Source organism: Lipotes vexillifer, unplaced genomic scaffold (assembly GCF_000442215.2).
Source record: "Lipotes vexillifer unplaced genomic scaffold, Lipotes_vexillifer_v1.1 scaffold308, whole genome shotgun sequence".
Classification (NCBI taxonomy): Eukaryota; Metazoa; Chordata; class Mammalia; order Artiodactyla; family Lipotidae; genus Lipotes; species Lipotes vexillifer.
This window is the reverse complement of record NW_006792985.1, coordinates 2,263,497-2,276,597: the sequence shown is the minus strand read 5'-3', so window position 1 is coordinate 2,276,597 and position 13,101 is coordinate 2,263,497. Positions and strand designations below refer to the sequence as shown.

Here is a 13,101-nt window from a genome sequence, read left to right as displayed (position 1 = left end):
CGATCGCTATGTTGGTTCCTCTGTCTCTCTCCCAAATTTGCTCATGTTCTGCATCAAATGAGTAGAAACAGGAAAGTCCTGAGCAGAAGGGGTCAGGATGGATGCTTTGCCAGAGCGATTAGCATATCTGTTAGTTCAGAGAGGCAAAGGGTCAAATCCAGGCTAAGGAAGGAGAGACGTGGGGACAAGAAGGTCAGAGTCAATGAAGGAGGTCTCAGGGAGTACAGTTGACCTCTGACTCCATTCTTTGTGCTTCAGGAAACACATCAGGCTCTGGAGATGCAGAGAGAAAAGACAGAATCGCAACCCTTAACGCATTAGGGTCGGGACTTCCCTGGTGGTCCAGTGGTTAAGACTCCATGCTCCCAATGCAAGGGGCATGGGTTTGATCCCTGGTTGGGGAACTAAGATCCTGCAGGCCGCACGGCACGGCCTAAAAAACAAAAAGAAAAATCATATAAAAACACATTAGAGTCAAGTGGAGAAGTCGGTAAACAGTGATGAGAGGAAAGAAAAGCAAGGGGGATTAGGCTTCCCCGAGAAATAACATTTCAGATAACTCTTACAGGAGGCCATGAGGAGAGTACTACAAAGGCGTGGAAGGGATGAGAGAGCTTGGCCCGTATGTAGGATGAGAGGAGGCAGAGGCAGGGCTTGAACTGCGATGCTGGTTGAGTCAACTCATGAAGGGTCCTCAGTGCTATGTGTGGGGCGGGGGTTGGAATTTACCCTTTGGAGCAGCGTGTTATCAGTCTTACTTAATAGGATTAGTTTGGTACTTTAGAAAGATCATTTTGGGATCAGAAGAGAGGATGGATTGCTAGGGATAGAGGCAGTGAAACCAGTTGGGGTGGTTACTACAATGTGCCAGGCAAAGTGTGATGAGGGCGTGAACTGAGAATGTGGAGCTGGAGGTACACAGTGAAAGGAGAAAAGGGGTCCGGATGAAGAGACCTAGGAGGAAGACTCATAGAGCTTCAAAACGAATTGCGTGTGGGAGTGAGGGAGAGCAGTGGTAGACACTCCTTCCTGAGCTTCTCATCTCCTAAATATCTTGAAATGCCAGAAGTGCAAGGTCCTGACTGCCCTTTCCTTGGGCCATTACTCCAGGCTGTGCTGGCAGCAAGGAACCTTGGGGGGTGAGGTACTAACTCCCTTTAGAACCAAGAGCAGCCTTGCTAATGCTCAGTATGAAAGCAGTGGATTCCCTGGGCTCCTTGTTCCTCAGCTGTGGTGCAAACTCACTGTGTGTGTAGTATTTATCTGGGTCTCTGCATCACCCCTGTGGCACAAGGTGGGCCAGGAGAACCTGTGCAAACATCATGTTCACACCCCTTGCTGCATTGTAAGAAAGTTCTTTGTCTCTGACCCAAGCATCTCTTGTCTTCTACTGTGAAACAGTAGTGACTTTGCCATAAGTAACAGGCTAAGTTATTAGCTTGTAAGATGTGGAAAACCAAACCCTGGACCCAAGAGGGAGAAGGAAGATTTGCAGCTTGAGTGATTTGGTGTAAAGTGATGCCCTTCCTTAGGGGGAGGAACTGGTGTGTAGGAGCAAGATAATGAGGTCAGTTTTATTGATGTTGATTGTAATTTACTGTCAACTAGATATGGTCCTTGTATATAAGTATTGATATAGGAGCTCACAGACGTGTTGGAAATTCTCCCCCTAATTGAAGCAGGAGTAGAAATCCCCAGAGGTTGGCAATCTCACATGCCTGCATGATACCCAGCTGTCCACACTTGCAATGCTTTTTCTGGTGTATTCTGCTGGCACCTCCCCAGAACGCAGGTGGCAAATAAACTTCTTAGGGGAATCCGAGTAATGTGAGTAATCAGCTGACGTTGACTCATTTTATTTACTTGGTTAAATGTACAGCATTATCCAGTAACCTCAACTCTAGCAAGAAAACCTATTTTGCGGGGAACTCCTCACACATCACCCCCTCCTCTTTCATTTCCGGTGGTTCCTGCAAAGAACCAGTGATAGAAGGGAAAGGGCATTTGGGGTGAGAGAGAGGAGGAGTGACAGTGGAGGAAAGAGCAATTCTAAGACCTTTCTTTCTAGGCAGGAACTCGGTGTCTACTGCCAACCCTGGCCATGTAGCAAGCGTTCAGTTAAAGTTTCTGAAAAAGTCCTTCATTTTGTTTTTTCATCCATTACACAGTCCCAAACAATTAATGTTTATATTTTGATAACCAAGATTTTAATACTTTTTTTTCTTTAAGGCGTGGACCCAACTGATAAAATAGCTCATCACTTACCCGGTTATTCAAAAGCTGATGGTTTAGGGGTGTCCAGGTACTCATCTTTGCCTGCATTTTGGGACCACCTATGTTTTTTGGAGGTGCAAATGCCATCATGAAATAACTGGATATTCTTCCATAAGAAAAACTATACCTGTAGAAGAAATGAATCATATAATCTTCAGAATACTAAAATTACTAATACCATATAATCTTTTAGTACGTTGGGACCAGGGAATGGGAGGGATAACATTTATTGGGAACATTTTATATGTCAGGAACTTTTATGTTTGCTCAATTAAAACTTGTAACAGGGCTTCCTTGGTGGCTCAGTGGTTAAGAATCCGCCTGCCAATGCAGGGGACACGGGTTCAAGCCCTGGGCCGGGAAGATCCCACATGCCACGGAGCAACAAAGCCCATGTGCCACTACTACTAAGCCTGTGCTCCAGAGATCGTGAGCCACAACTACTGAGCCCATGCACCACAACTACTGAAGCCCGCATGCCTAGAGCTCGTGTTCCACAACAAGAGAAACCACCGCAATGAGAAGTCCGCGCACTGCAACAGAGTAGCCCCTGCTCGCCGCAACTAGAGAAAATCTGCCCACAGCAAGGAAGACCCAACGCAGCCAAAAATAAATAAATAAATAAATAAAACTCATAACAATCTGGTGAGGTGGTGGGTTTTAGCTCATGTTACAGATGAAGAAAATGAGGCTCACTGAAATAATACTCTCTGCCCAAATTTATACAGACAGTAAGCGGAGAACTGGAAATCAGACCCAGGTCTATTTAACTCTGCTTGATTTTCATTGAACCATGGGGGAAATCCAGAACCTCTCCTAGCTAAGAACATACCATATTGGCCAGAAAGAAGTATTTATAAAATCACAGTGCAATATAAAAACACTCTATCTTTGTCCCTTGTGACCTTCCTCCTCCCCTCTTATCTTTCTGACATCTGGGTAACAAGGGTTCTAGCTTGATACCATATTTAAGAGGTAGAATGGTACAACAGATAAAGCCAAGACTTTGGATACAGACAGATTTGGGTTTAATGGGGGAAATGTGCTGTTCTTAGATGTCCAGTACTAAATATGTCTTCCTTCATTTGATTAAAGCACTCTAGTTTCCATTAGGAATTACTTTTCCCTAATTATTTAGAGTCTGCTGTGTTGGTTAATCAAGGTGGCCTCCCCCTCCCCAGTCATGAGACCAAGCTAGGCCAGTTTACTTTTTTTGGGGGGGGGGGCTGTACCACTCAGCTTGTGGGATCGTAGTTCCCTGACCAGGGATTGAACCCAGGCCCACAGCAGTGAAAGAGCCAAGTCTTAACCACTGGAGCTACCAGGGAATTCCCCTAGGCCAGTTTACTGATGCTGGCTTATCCTTACTTTACAGCTGAGGTGGTCATTCAAAGTACCATAGGTGCTCTGAGCAGACTAATAAGCTGTTATTGCTGCCTCAACCTTCAGAAGCCCCTTGTCCTTTCTTACTCATTTTGTAAGCCAGCTGATACAATAAATCAATCTCTTCTTTAGCTTCCATTAGCTAGAAGCTATTTCTGTTGTTTGCAACCAAAACTTTTTACCTTATACAGTTTGGATCCTGGTTCTAAAACTTACTAGCTGTGTAACTTTTTGCAAGTTATTTAATCCATCTCAGTTTCCTTATTTGTAAAATAAGGATGTGCATATCTACCCTCAACTGCTGTTGCAAAGGTTAGAGAAAAAAGGCTCAAGCAGAATGCCTGACAGATGAGTGGTCTTGATAAGTAGAATCCCTGCAGCCTTTCTTAGAACTCCCTGTCATTTACAGAGTGCCTCAAAGCCTGTCCTTTAGAAGCCCACAACAAAATATTTTAAGGTGAAAAATATTTAAAGCAGACTGATGGTATTTTCAGTATGTATCCTCAATGTTTCTGCTTATTTGTGCTTTTCTTCCTCTCTGTAGGTAGGTTTCATATCCAAGGAAGTGGTGCTGAGTGAGGGGGCTAGGACTTACTTGCCTGCTTGATCTCTGGGCTGCGAAAATTACAGCAGCAAATACTGGACAGCTCTTTAAAAAAAAATCACTAGTTTTTAACTGATAGAGGATTCCCCAAATGCTAGATCTGAAATTTTGAGGCTCTCACTTGACATGTAATATTCTCTCTCAGGTTTAAGTTAGAGCTGAAGATAAAGCCAATGTTTTAAAATCTCAGGGTTTTAAACAGTAGGCAGTATCTTCCTACAGTTTTTTGCTGTCACCACTCCACTGGCATAAGGGGGAATAAGGGGGTTCAGATCAGTCCTTATATTCTTAGCTCCAAACAGCTATGTTGCAAAAGGTGTAAGAAATGATTTCATTACAGTGTTATTAATTGGCAGCTATAAAAGTACACGTGAGCAGGCAAATTATAGGTACGAAGCATGGTCACTGAATCTAGATCTGCTCAGTTAAAAATCACATATTTCTTTTTTGTTATTGTTATTTATTCATGTTTGACCTTTCTTCTCTTTAAACCAATTGGTGTTTTCTTTGTTTTATTTTAAATATTTATTTATTTATTTATTTATTTTGGCCGCTCTGTGCAGCTTGTGGTATCTTAGTTCCCCAACCAGGGATTAAACCCGGGGCCCTCCCTGTGGTTAAGAATCCACCTACCAATGCAGGGGACACAGGTTCGATCCCTGGTCTGGGAAGATCCCACGTGCCGTGGAGCAACTAAGCCCGTGCGCCACAACTATTGAGCCCTCGTGCCACAACTACTGAAGCCCGCGTGCCTAGAGCCAGTGCTCCACAACAAGAGAAGCCACCGCAATAAGACTGTGCACCACAACGAAGAGTAGCCCCCGCGCGCCGCAGCTAGAAAAAGCCCACACTCAGCAACGAAGACCCAATGCCACCAAAAATAAATAAAATTTAAAAAAAAATTCTATAAACCCAGGCCCTCAGCAGTGAAAGTGTGGAGCCCTAACCATTAGAATACCAGGGAATTCCCTAAACCGATTGTTTTCAATCTTTTGTTTTCAGGGCCATAAAATTCTTTGAGAATCTGATGAAAACTCCTTCTGTAAGCTGAGAAACTCTCTCTCTCTTTCCAGTTTGTGTAGGAAACAATCTGACTGATTCTAGGCACAATTTCTGATTAGGAGAAAGTAGCTTTTCTAGGGCCTCCCCAAGGCCTTACACTGGTTGTTTTCTTTGTCCTGGGTCGTTCAGAGCTAGAAATTATTTGAATTAGGCTTTCTTCAAATCAACTTGAGGAAAGTTTGGTTTTCAGGAGATGGGCCAGGCCGGGAGAAAGAGACCTCTTGGTAATATTCTTGCTGAAGCAGGCAAATGGAGGTGCCCTGCTCTGTCTTTTGTCATTATCCTTTTACAGTTTTTCCTCCTCCATCCATTCTAGAAGATGGGCACCGTGCATATTTGCATGCCCACACCAGTTCACAGTATAGACCACCCAGACACTTTTATACAATATACATAAAAATAACAAGACAAAGCAAGTTGTCGTCCCTCCTTCAACATACAAAGCTTGCTGTTGCTTTTTTATGACCTCTTTTCCCCTTAATGGCTGTGGTTAAATGTTCGTCTTTAATTTTTCTTTGGATAAAAAGGAAGAAAAAGGGCTTATGGCCCTTACCCCCAATGTGTGGTTCTAGTTCCATGTTTAAAGGCAAAGATAGGTCCTCTGGTAAAGTTCCAGTGGCCACGTACCTCCAATCCCATCTTCTAAGCCATTCTTCACACTGTCACCATTATTCAACTGCACTAAGGACCTTATTAGGCCTGTATTAGAGGTACAAAGACGAGAGTCTTGGCTATAATGGAGCTAAAAGTCTACTGCTAGAGAGGTTTCTTTTTTGTTTGTTGTTTTTTTGACAAATAAAAAAGGTATATATTTAAGGTATACAACGTGATGTTTTAATACATGTATACATTGTCAAATACTAACCACAATCAAACTATTTAACATATCCATCGCCCCCCCATAGTTAGCGTTTGTGTGTGTGTGTGTGTGATGAGAATACTTGAGATCTACTCGTTTAGCAAATTTCAAGTATACATTATTATTAACTATAGTCACAATGCTGTACATAGGGTCTCTAGAACTCATTCATTTTATAACCAGAGGTTTGTACCCTTTGATCAATATCTCCCCATTTCCTCACCACCCCCCCAACCTTTGCTAATCACCACTCTCCTTGGGAGGTATTTTTTAAAAATACCTGTCATTTTTCAGCTCAAAAACCTTCAGAGGCTTGATAATGGCTACAGAATATCCAGGCTTCTTAGCATGCAAATCTAGGTCCACTATGAACTTACCTCCACCTACCTTTTCAGCCTCATCCTCATTTCTCTCCCTTCATGCACTATCTGCCCAGACACACTGAACTTCAGATCAGAGAACATGGTACAAAACTGATGCTTCTTTGCTTATGTGGTTTTCTGACACTGCTCACCTGAATCCTAATCTCAGTAGTACATAATGGGTGCTCAATAAATATTTGTCAACTGAATGAATGAATACAACAGTGGAGGGGAGGCGGTTTAAGGATTAAAACTAGTGGAAGGGAAGGATAAAACTCAACATTAGTAACTGACCACTGGTATTAAACTCAGGACGATCAGATTTTTATTTGGAGTTTACAGAGTGGAAGAGGATTGAGTTTCTATACTAACATACATCTCACCCATTGTACATTGCATTATCATCAGAGGAGATCAGATATTATCAGGAAATTATCAGGAAAGAGGGTATGGTTAGACTTAAATATGAATTCATCTGATATTCAACTAGGTAGAAACAGAAAAACTATAATACCGTTCAAAGAGCTAGTGCTTGATAGGCATAGAAACAATTATTTGTTGGTTGTTAATTTCAGAAATATGAAGCATCTGTCACTTGAACTGCAGCTGAAACGGAGCAAAATGTAATTCCCGGGGGGCACTGCCAAGGTTTGTGAGAGACCCAGGAGGATCTGAGAAAGGAGCTCTCAAACGAAAGTCTCCATCTTTTTCATGCACTGCCCACTGCTCTCACCTCTTTTGGTTCGTCTTTCTCTTCAAGCCTCTGGCGCTGGTGTTGCCATAGTTGCTGTTTCTTTGACTCTGTCTAGCCCCCACCCCTTCCAGTAGTCCAATCACCGCCTAGAAATCTTTTCGCTGGCATCTCGGGTCTCTTAGGCAACAACATGTGGTCTCTTGATTGGCCAGGAGATCCTGGAGGGCTGGCTCCAAAATTGGAAGCACGGATAAAACGAAAAAGTGTGAGCGCCAAGAGGGTCGGAGGGACTGCAATCTCCCAATATAATGCTAGTACGAAGATGCAGCTGATCCCGAAATAAACAGCCTTAAAAGCCCTCATTCAAGACGTGTGTTCCAAATCAGGCCAACCTACTGAGCATGCCCAGTTACATCGTTCTGGTCGCTCCAGGGTTCCAAAATGTCAACTCCATTTCTCCGGGTTTTAAGAGTGGCCAACAGGTAAAAGAAGGTTGGAGGAAAAAGAATTCTAGAGAGGTTCAGTGAAAGAATAGCACCTGCACACAGGAAGTGGAAGAACGTGGGAAAACTGCCCAACACACAAACTCGCAAATGCTTCAACATGACTTTTAATTTATTGGATTAAAGAATTCAGGCCGATTGACAGATACACCAGGGAACCAGCAGATGGCATGCCTTAATAAGAATAGCTCCAAATTTGGGAAATTTTAGGATCGGTCTAATTTAATTAATTAAATTTGTGGAGTATCAACCATGTAATGAGAGGCGGAGTGAGAATGCAAGGATTAAAAAAGAAATCTAATGAGGAAGCCTGGAAAATGCAGTGTAGAAATAACTACTGTAAGGACCACAGTGATAACTACTGTGATAGAACTATAAACAAGTGTTAGAGAAAAACAAAACATTCAACATTTCAGAATGGAGCTTCTCTGGTAAATGTAAAGCAGTTCTTATGGGCAGCAGCTAAACAAACAAACAAAAAAGACTTTCTCACTATCTAATATTTCCTAAAATAGATAAAAATGTACTCCTATGCAAACAAATGTAAACTCTATGTTTGTAACGTTTCATAGTTTTGAAATAGGCAGCATTTGTATATCTCCCATTTAATAAGAAAATGAAAAGTGAAGCTCATAGAGGTTGTTGCTTTCCATGAGTTGACAAAGGATCAGTAAGTGGCCAAACTGAAATTAGAACCTAGGTTGTCTGAATTCCAGCCTCGTGGTTTTTCCGCATGATCAGGTTGTATGTAAAATGAATAAACAAAGCCTTTTTGCAGGGCCAGAGGCCTGGGGGAGGTAGGTAGATGCAATACTAAATTACCGTGTATTACCAGTTAACATGTATGGTTTCAAGACGGGTTCATCCAGAAAGAGACCAGTTTTAACAACATGCTGGGAGAGTGCTGCGTCTCTGTGAAGTTCCCGCTCATTAAAGATTTTCTACTGGTGGTTACAACATTGAATGAAAGAGAGATGGGTTTAAAGAGAGCAGAACACTTTAACCCTGTTAGAGCTGAATATTGTTATCCATGAAAATAAGGTCCCTTTCTTCGATCCTCTCAACCAGCACCCTCTAGACCTGTGTTCATGGTGAGCGCACTGGCTCAATATCCTTGATAATTCAACATTACTTTTAAATGAAACATTTCAACCACAAAGAAAAGTTTAGAGACTTGCCTAAGAAACACCCTTGTCTCCCCACAGAGATTTTTTTAAATGTTAACATTTTGCTTCCTGTGTGTGATTAACAGTTGAAGCCCCTTTTGCATGCTTCTCAGATCTCATTCCCCACCCTGCTTGCCTAGAGGCAACACAGGAAATTACTGTGTAGCCCACTAGTCCACTTTTTATGCTTACTGTATATACATGGTTGACCTCATAAACAATACAGCGGTTTTAGAGAGCTATCATAATTTACATATCTTGTAGTTTGGTTTTTCCACTCAGTGTTCTATTTCTGAGATGTGATCATGTTGTTACATTCGGTGATAATTTCTACATCATTCCCACCTCCCGGTGTGAACCAAGATATGTTCTGTGCCTGACAGCTTCAATGTGTCCGTGTGTAAATTGCATAAAAAATGTGCTAGCAGCACATCTCCAGAAGATCTGCAGGTACAAGAGATCTGGAAGTACATGAAGCAGGTCCACACAGATTTTCACAAACACTCTCAGCTTCTTCACTCACCCTCAGTAGAGGCAGTGTTGGCTCCACAGGACACAATGACTTGCTAAGAATCAGCCTAAGGATCAATACTACTTTTTTTTTTTTTTTTTAATGTTACTGCACGAGCAGTTATTTATCAACGAAATTGAAAATGTCTCTGCAGATCTCTTTTATGATGCGCTTTCCCATAGCTCATCTTCTGACATTCAACTGTATTTATGGCTGTCTCAGCTCAACATTTATTTATCATTTGGGGAACACCTTTAAAAAGATTATGTTAAAATATACGAACCAAAATTTACCATCTTAACCAAGTGTACAGTTATGTTAAGTACATTCATATTGTGGGACAATATCAAAATAGTACTTTAAGTCCTGTGTGCTACCACAGATCAAAATGATGCCTGTGAAGTCTAGGCTGAAAACGGACGAAAAGGAAGAGAAAGGTAGGTAAAATAATGTAGGCAAAAAGAGGAACAGTTTTGGCTTGAAATGAATCCAAACTCAGCCATTAAAACGCTGTGTGATTTTGGGTAATTCATTTAACCTTTCTGGACCGTTCTTTTCCGCGTCTGAAAAATGAGAGGTTGGGTTTAGATGACTTCTAAGAAATCTTTCAGTTCTAAAATTACTTACGTAGAAAAAGCGAGGAGAAACGTTTCCTAAGGAGCAAAAGATGGGGGAATGCCACCAATCATCCACAAGCTCCACCTGCCCACTAAGGTGTTGGTAAAGTAGATATAAACTGTTCATGGGCAGGTATCCCGTCTGCTCTGTTGTTTCAGCCTGGAGCTCTGCAACAGGCCAGTTGACTACCTCCACCTGAACCCAGGGCCACCCTCAGCAGCTGGTGACCCGCCTCTTAACCATCTCCAATTCCCGGGTCCCCGGGGTCACACTGGTTCTCAAAACAGGTCCTGGTAGTCTCGCAATACTAGCATCCCAGGGTTGAGAGATGAGAGTCGCCGCGCTGTCTCAGCAGGGAAAAGAGGGATGGCTTTGCAAAGGGGGTTATTTAAGAAAAACGCTTCCAGAGCTCGGAACGACTCCGCAGCGAGGTAGGAGGCGCCAGGCACCACCAGCGGCTCGAATCCGGGAAAAACGAGGCGAGCGGAGCGGGTATCAGGCAGGTGGGCTCAAAACGGGAACGCTCGGCCGCGCCTGCGCAGCGCGCCTGCGCCGTGCGTGCGCGCGCGCGCTCGCTCCGCTGGCCGCGCGCCCCGGCGCTCGCGAAAGCTCGCGGTCGCCTTGAGGCGCGCGCCGGAGGTCCTCCTTCGCTCCGTTTACCTGAGGGACCCGCGCCCACCCACGGCCGGCGCCGCAGCCCCCCCACGAGCCCGGCCCCAAGGTGTGAGGTGAGCCCCGGAGCGTGCGGCTCTCCCGTCCGGCTCAGCGGGAAGAGGGCTCGGGGAGTGTGGGGACTGAGGAGGTGCTGCCGAGGCTGCCCGCTCCTCGGTCTAACCCTATGCCGAGGAGCCACCAGCAGCCCCGGCAGCTCCTCCTCAGGGATCGTTATTCTCGTCGCGGCCAAAACAAAAGCCTTGGGTGCCGGGCTGTGGCGGGGTGTCTCGGGGCTTCTCGGGGTGGGCGGCGGGCCGGCGGGGCGCGGGGTTTGGGGCTGGGGGTTGAGGCGGACAGATGCCCGCGGACAGGATTAACCCTCACGGTCCCGAGCTCGCGCCGGGCAACCTGTGCGAGTGTGGCCCACGTTCCCTCCGCGCCGACCCCGGCCCAGCCCTTCGCTTCGGTGGGCGCCGCGGGGGCGTGTGGCGCTCCGGGGCCGCCCGGGGCGTGGGTGAAGGACGCGGCCGCCGGCGGGGAGGACAATGCACCGAGGGCTGCGCGTCGGGGCGCGGGGGTCCGCCCGAGACCCGCGTCGAGGCTTCCCCGGGCCCGGGCGGTGTCTCAGCATCTGACCGGCCTCCTGTTTCCAGTCCTAAAAGTTGTTCCCTCCCCGCCCTCCAGTCAGTTCGCAAAGTCTGCTGCTCCCTCCTCGAGGCTTCCCCCGCTGCCCGCTTTGATGCTCCGTGTGTTTGCCCTGGGGTACCGCGGGGCAGTTCATCCGTAGCCTCTGAAATAAAGCTGCTGTTAAAATATTTCAAGACGTTTTAGCAGCTTCCTAGAGGCTTTTGAAGAGTTAGGTGCCTCCTCAATAAGAGAAAGAAAGACGGCTGCTTCTTTTTTTTTCTTTTCTTTCTGTTTTCCTTTTTTTTTTTTTTATAGAACAAAAGCACATGCCACTAATTCAGGCATAGGAGTCAACTTAAAGTTGCAAAATATCTGCTGTAGGAAAGAGGTCCGGTTTTTGGTCCAGAATTAAAATGAAAATTTGAATTTTCGTTCCCTTCTAAATTTAAAAGGATGGAGCAGCAGAGCAGACTAGCAGCTATGGAAATGAGTAACTGCTATTTAAAAACAGCCAAACAAGATCTTATTTTATAGAAGTAGTTATCATAGACCTGTCATGTTTATTTACAGGAATTGGGTTACTTGGCAAAGCCAGTACCGCAAGAACAAGGAAACAAAGACCTGACATTGGGGATGTACATACCTCCCTCTTCAGCCTTCTTTTAGCCTTTAGCGGTGTGCTGACAGTCAAAGGAATAGATAAATCAGTAGTTTTGTTATTTAGAAGCATTTACTCCTCAAGATAATACTTTCCATCCGTACTTTTAAGCAAATCAATACCATCTTTTTCCTCCAGGAAGAAAAAAAAGCGTTTGCTTGAACTACCTACCAAACCACAACATAGAGGTAATAAGACAGGAAAGTGGTGTAAAAGCTTAAGGGGGCAGGCTTGCAAGGATAGAGCTGAAGATAAAAGATAATTGAGATGCAGCCCTTCTCTTACTGGGTTGCCTTTTATTTAGTGCAATAACATGTTCCTCCTCTATCCCCCAAGGGCTTTGAAACTCTCAGGAAAATAAGAAGGTAATTAGTAAAGCCTACCTTCTCTTTCCTTCTACTTTTTTTTTTTCTCATCCACTAATATTCTCTACCTCCACACCTCTCTTGAATCTACCACAGTGTCCCATTAATAAAAGAAGAAAGGACCGTAGGCTCTTTCATTCCTTTTTTCATCTTAGCTACTATATTCCTCTGAGCTTTATTCTGTGCTTTGAACATTTAGGTGGCTTTTTCTTGGGAGTCCCATAATTGAGATATTTGAAGTAGGGAGGTTTGAGGGGAATATAATAGTAAAGTGCACATTCTTTCTTTGTATAGTACAATGTGAAAGCTTCATCATTGGGCAAAGCGAGGGGAGTTTTTAACTCACAATAAGTCCTCTGTTTCCCACTTGACAGGAAAAAAATGTCTCTCCCCAACTTAAATTTCATATTTGTTAGTAAAACTATGAGATTTTATACTGAAAACTTGTTCTGAGCATATTAGTTTGTTGATGTTAGGCTGCTATTGACTTTATTTTCTTTAAGAGACAGGTGGTAGGAAACAGTTCTTACCACATCTTTACCTTCTTTTGCAGGGGAGAGCAGTGTTGGCCTCAGGTTTGTTTTTTTTTAACCCCTAAAACTCTAGAATTAGGGCTGCTTAAAGCTGCAGCTGCCCATGGAAAGAGCAACAGTGCAAATGAAAAGCAAGACTTTGAAATATGTTCGAGAGATTGTTCAGTGTAGGTTTGCGAAAAGATGTGTAGCAGGGTCTTGAGGAAAGAAATGAAGGTTTTTAATAGT

The 13,101-nt window shown here is 44.1% G+C and overlaps 2 protein-coding genes across 2 annotated transcripts in view; one reads left to right on the top strand and one right to left on the bottom strand.

Moving 5' to 3' along the window:
* FBXO16 (F-box protein 16) overlaps positions 1–7,323 on the bottom strand; it is a 57,072-nt gene extending 49,749 nt beyond the window's left edge. Inside the window, exons 1-2 of the mRNA XM_007466183.1 lie at positions 7,278–7,323; positions 2,266–2,380 (exon numbers count right to left, since the gene is read on the bottom strand). Of these exons, the coding sequence (XP_007466245.1) occupies positions 2,266–2,364 (99 nt within the window). The 5' untranslated portion in view covers positions 2,365–2,380; positions 7,278–7,323. The remainder of the gene's footprint in view (positions 1–2,265; positions 2,381–7,277) is intronic.
* Positions 7,324–10,638: 3,315 nt separating this feature from the next.
* Positions 10,639–13,101, top strand: part of FZD3 (frizzled class receptor 3) — a 95,241-nt gene continuing 92,778 nt past the window's right edge. Inside the window, exon 1 of the mRNA XM_007466151.1 lies at positions 10,639–10,764. The gene's annotated coding sequence lies outside the window, so the exon portion shown is untranslated. The remainder of the gene's footprint in view (positions 10,765–13,101) is intronic.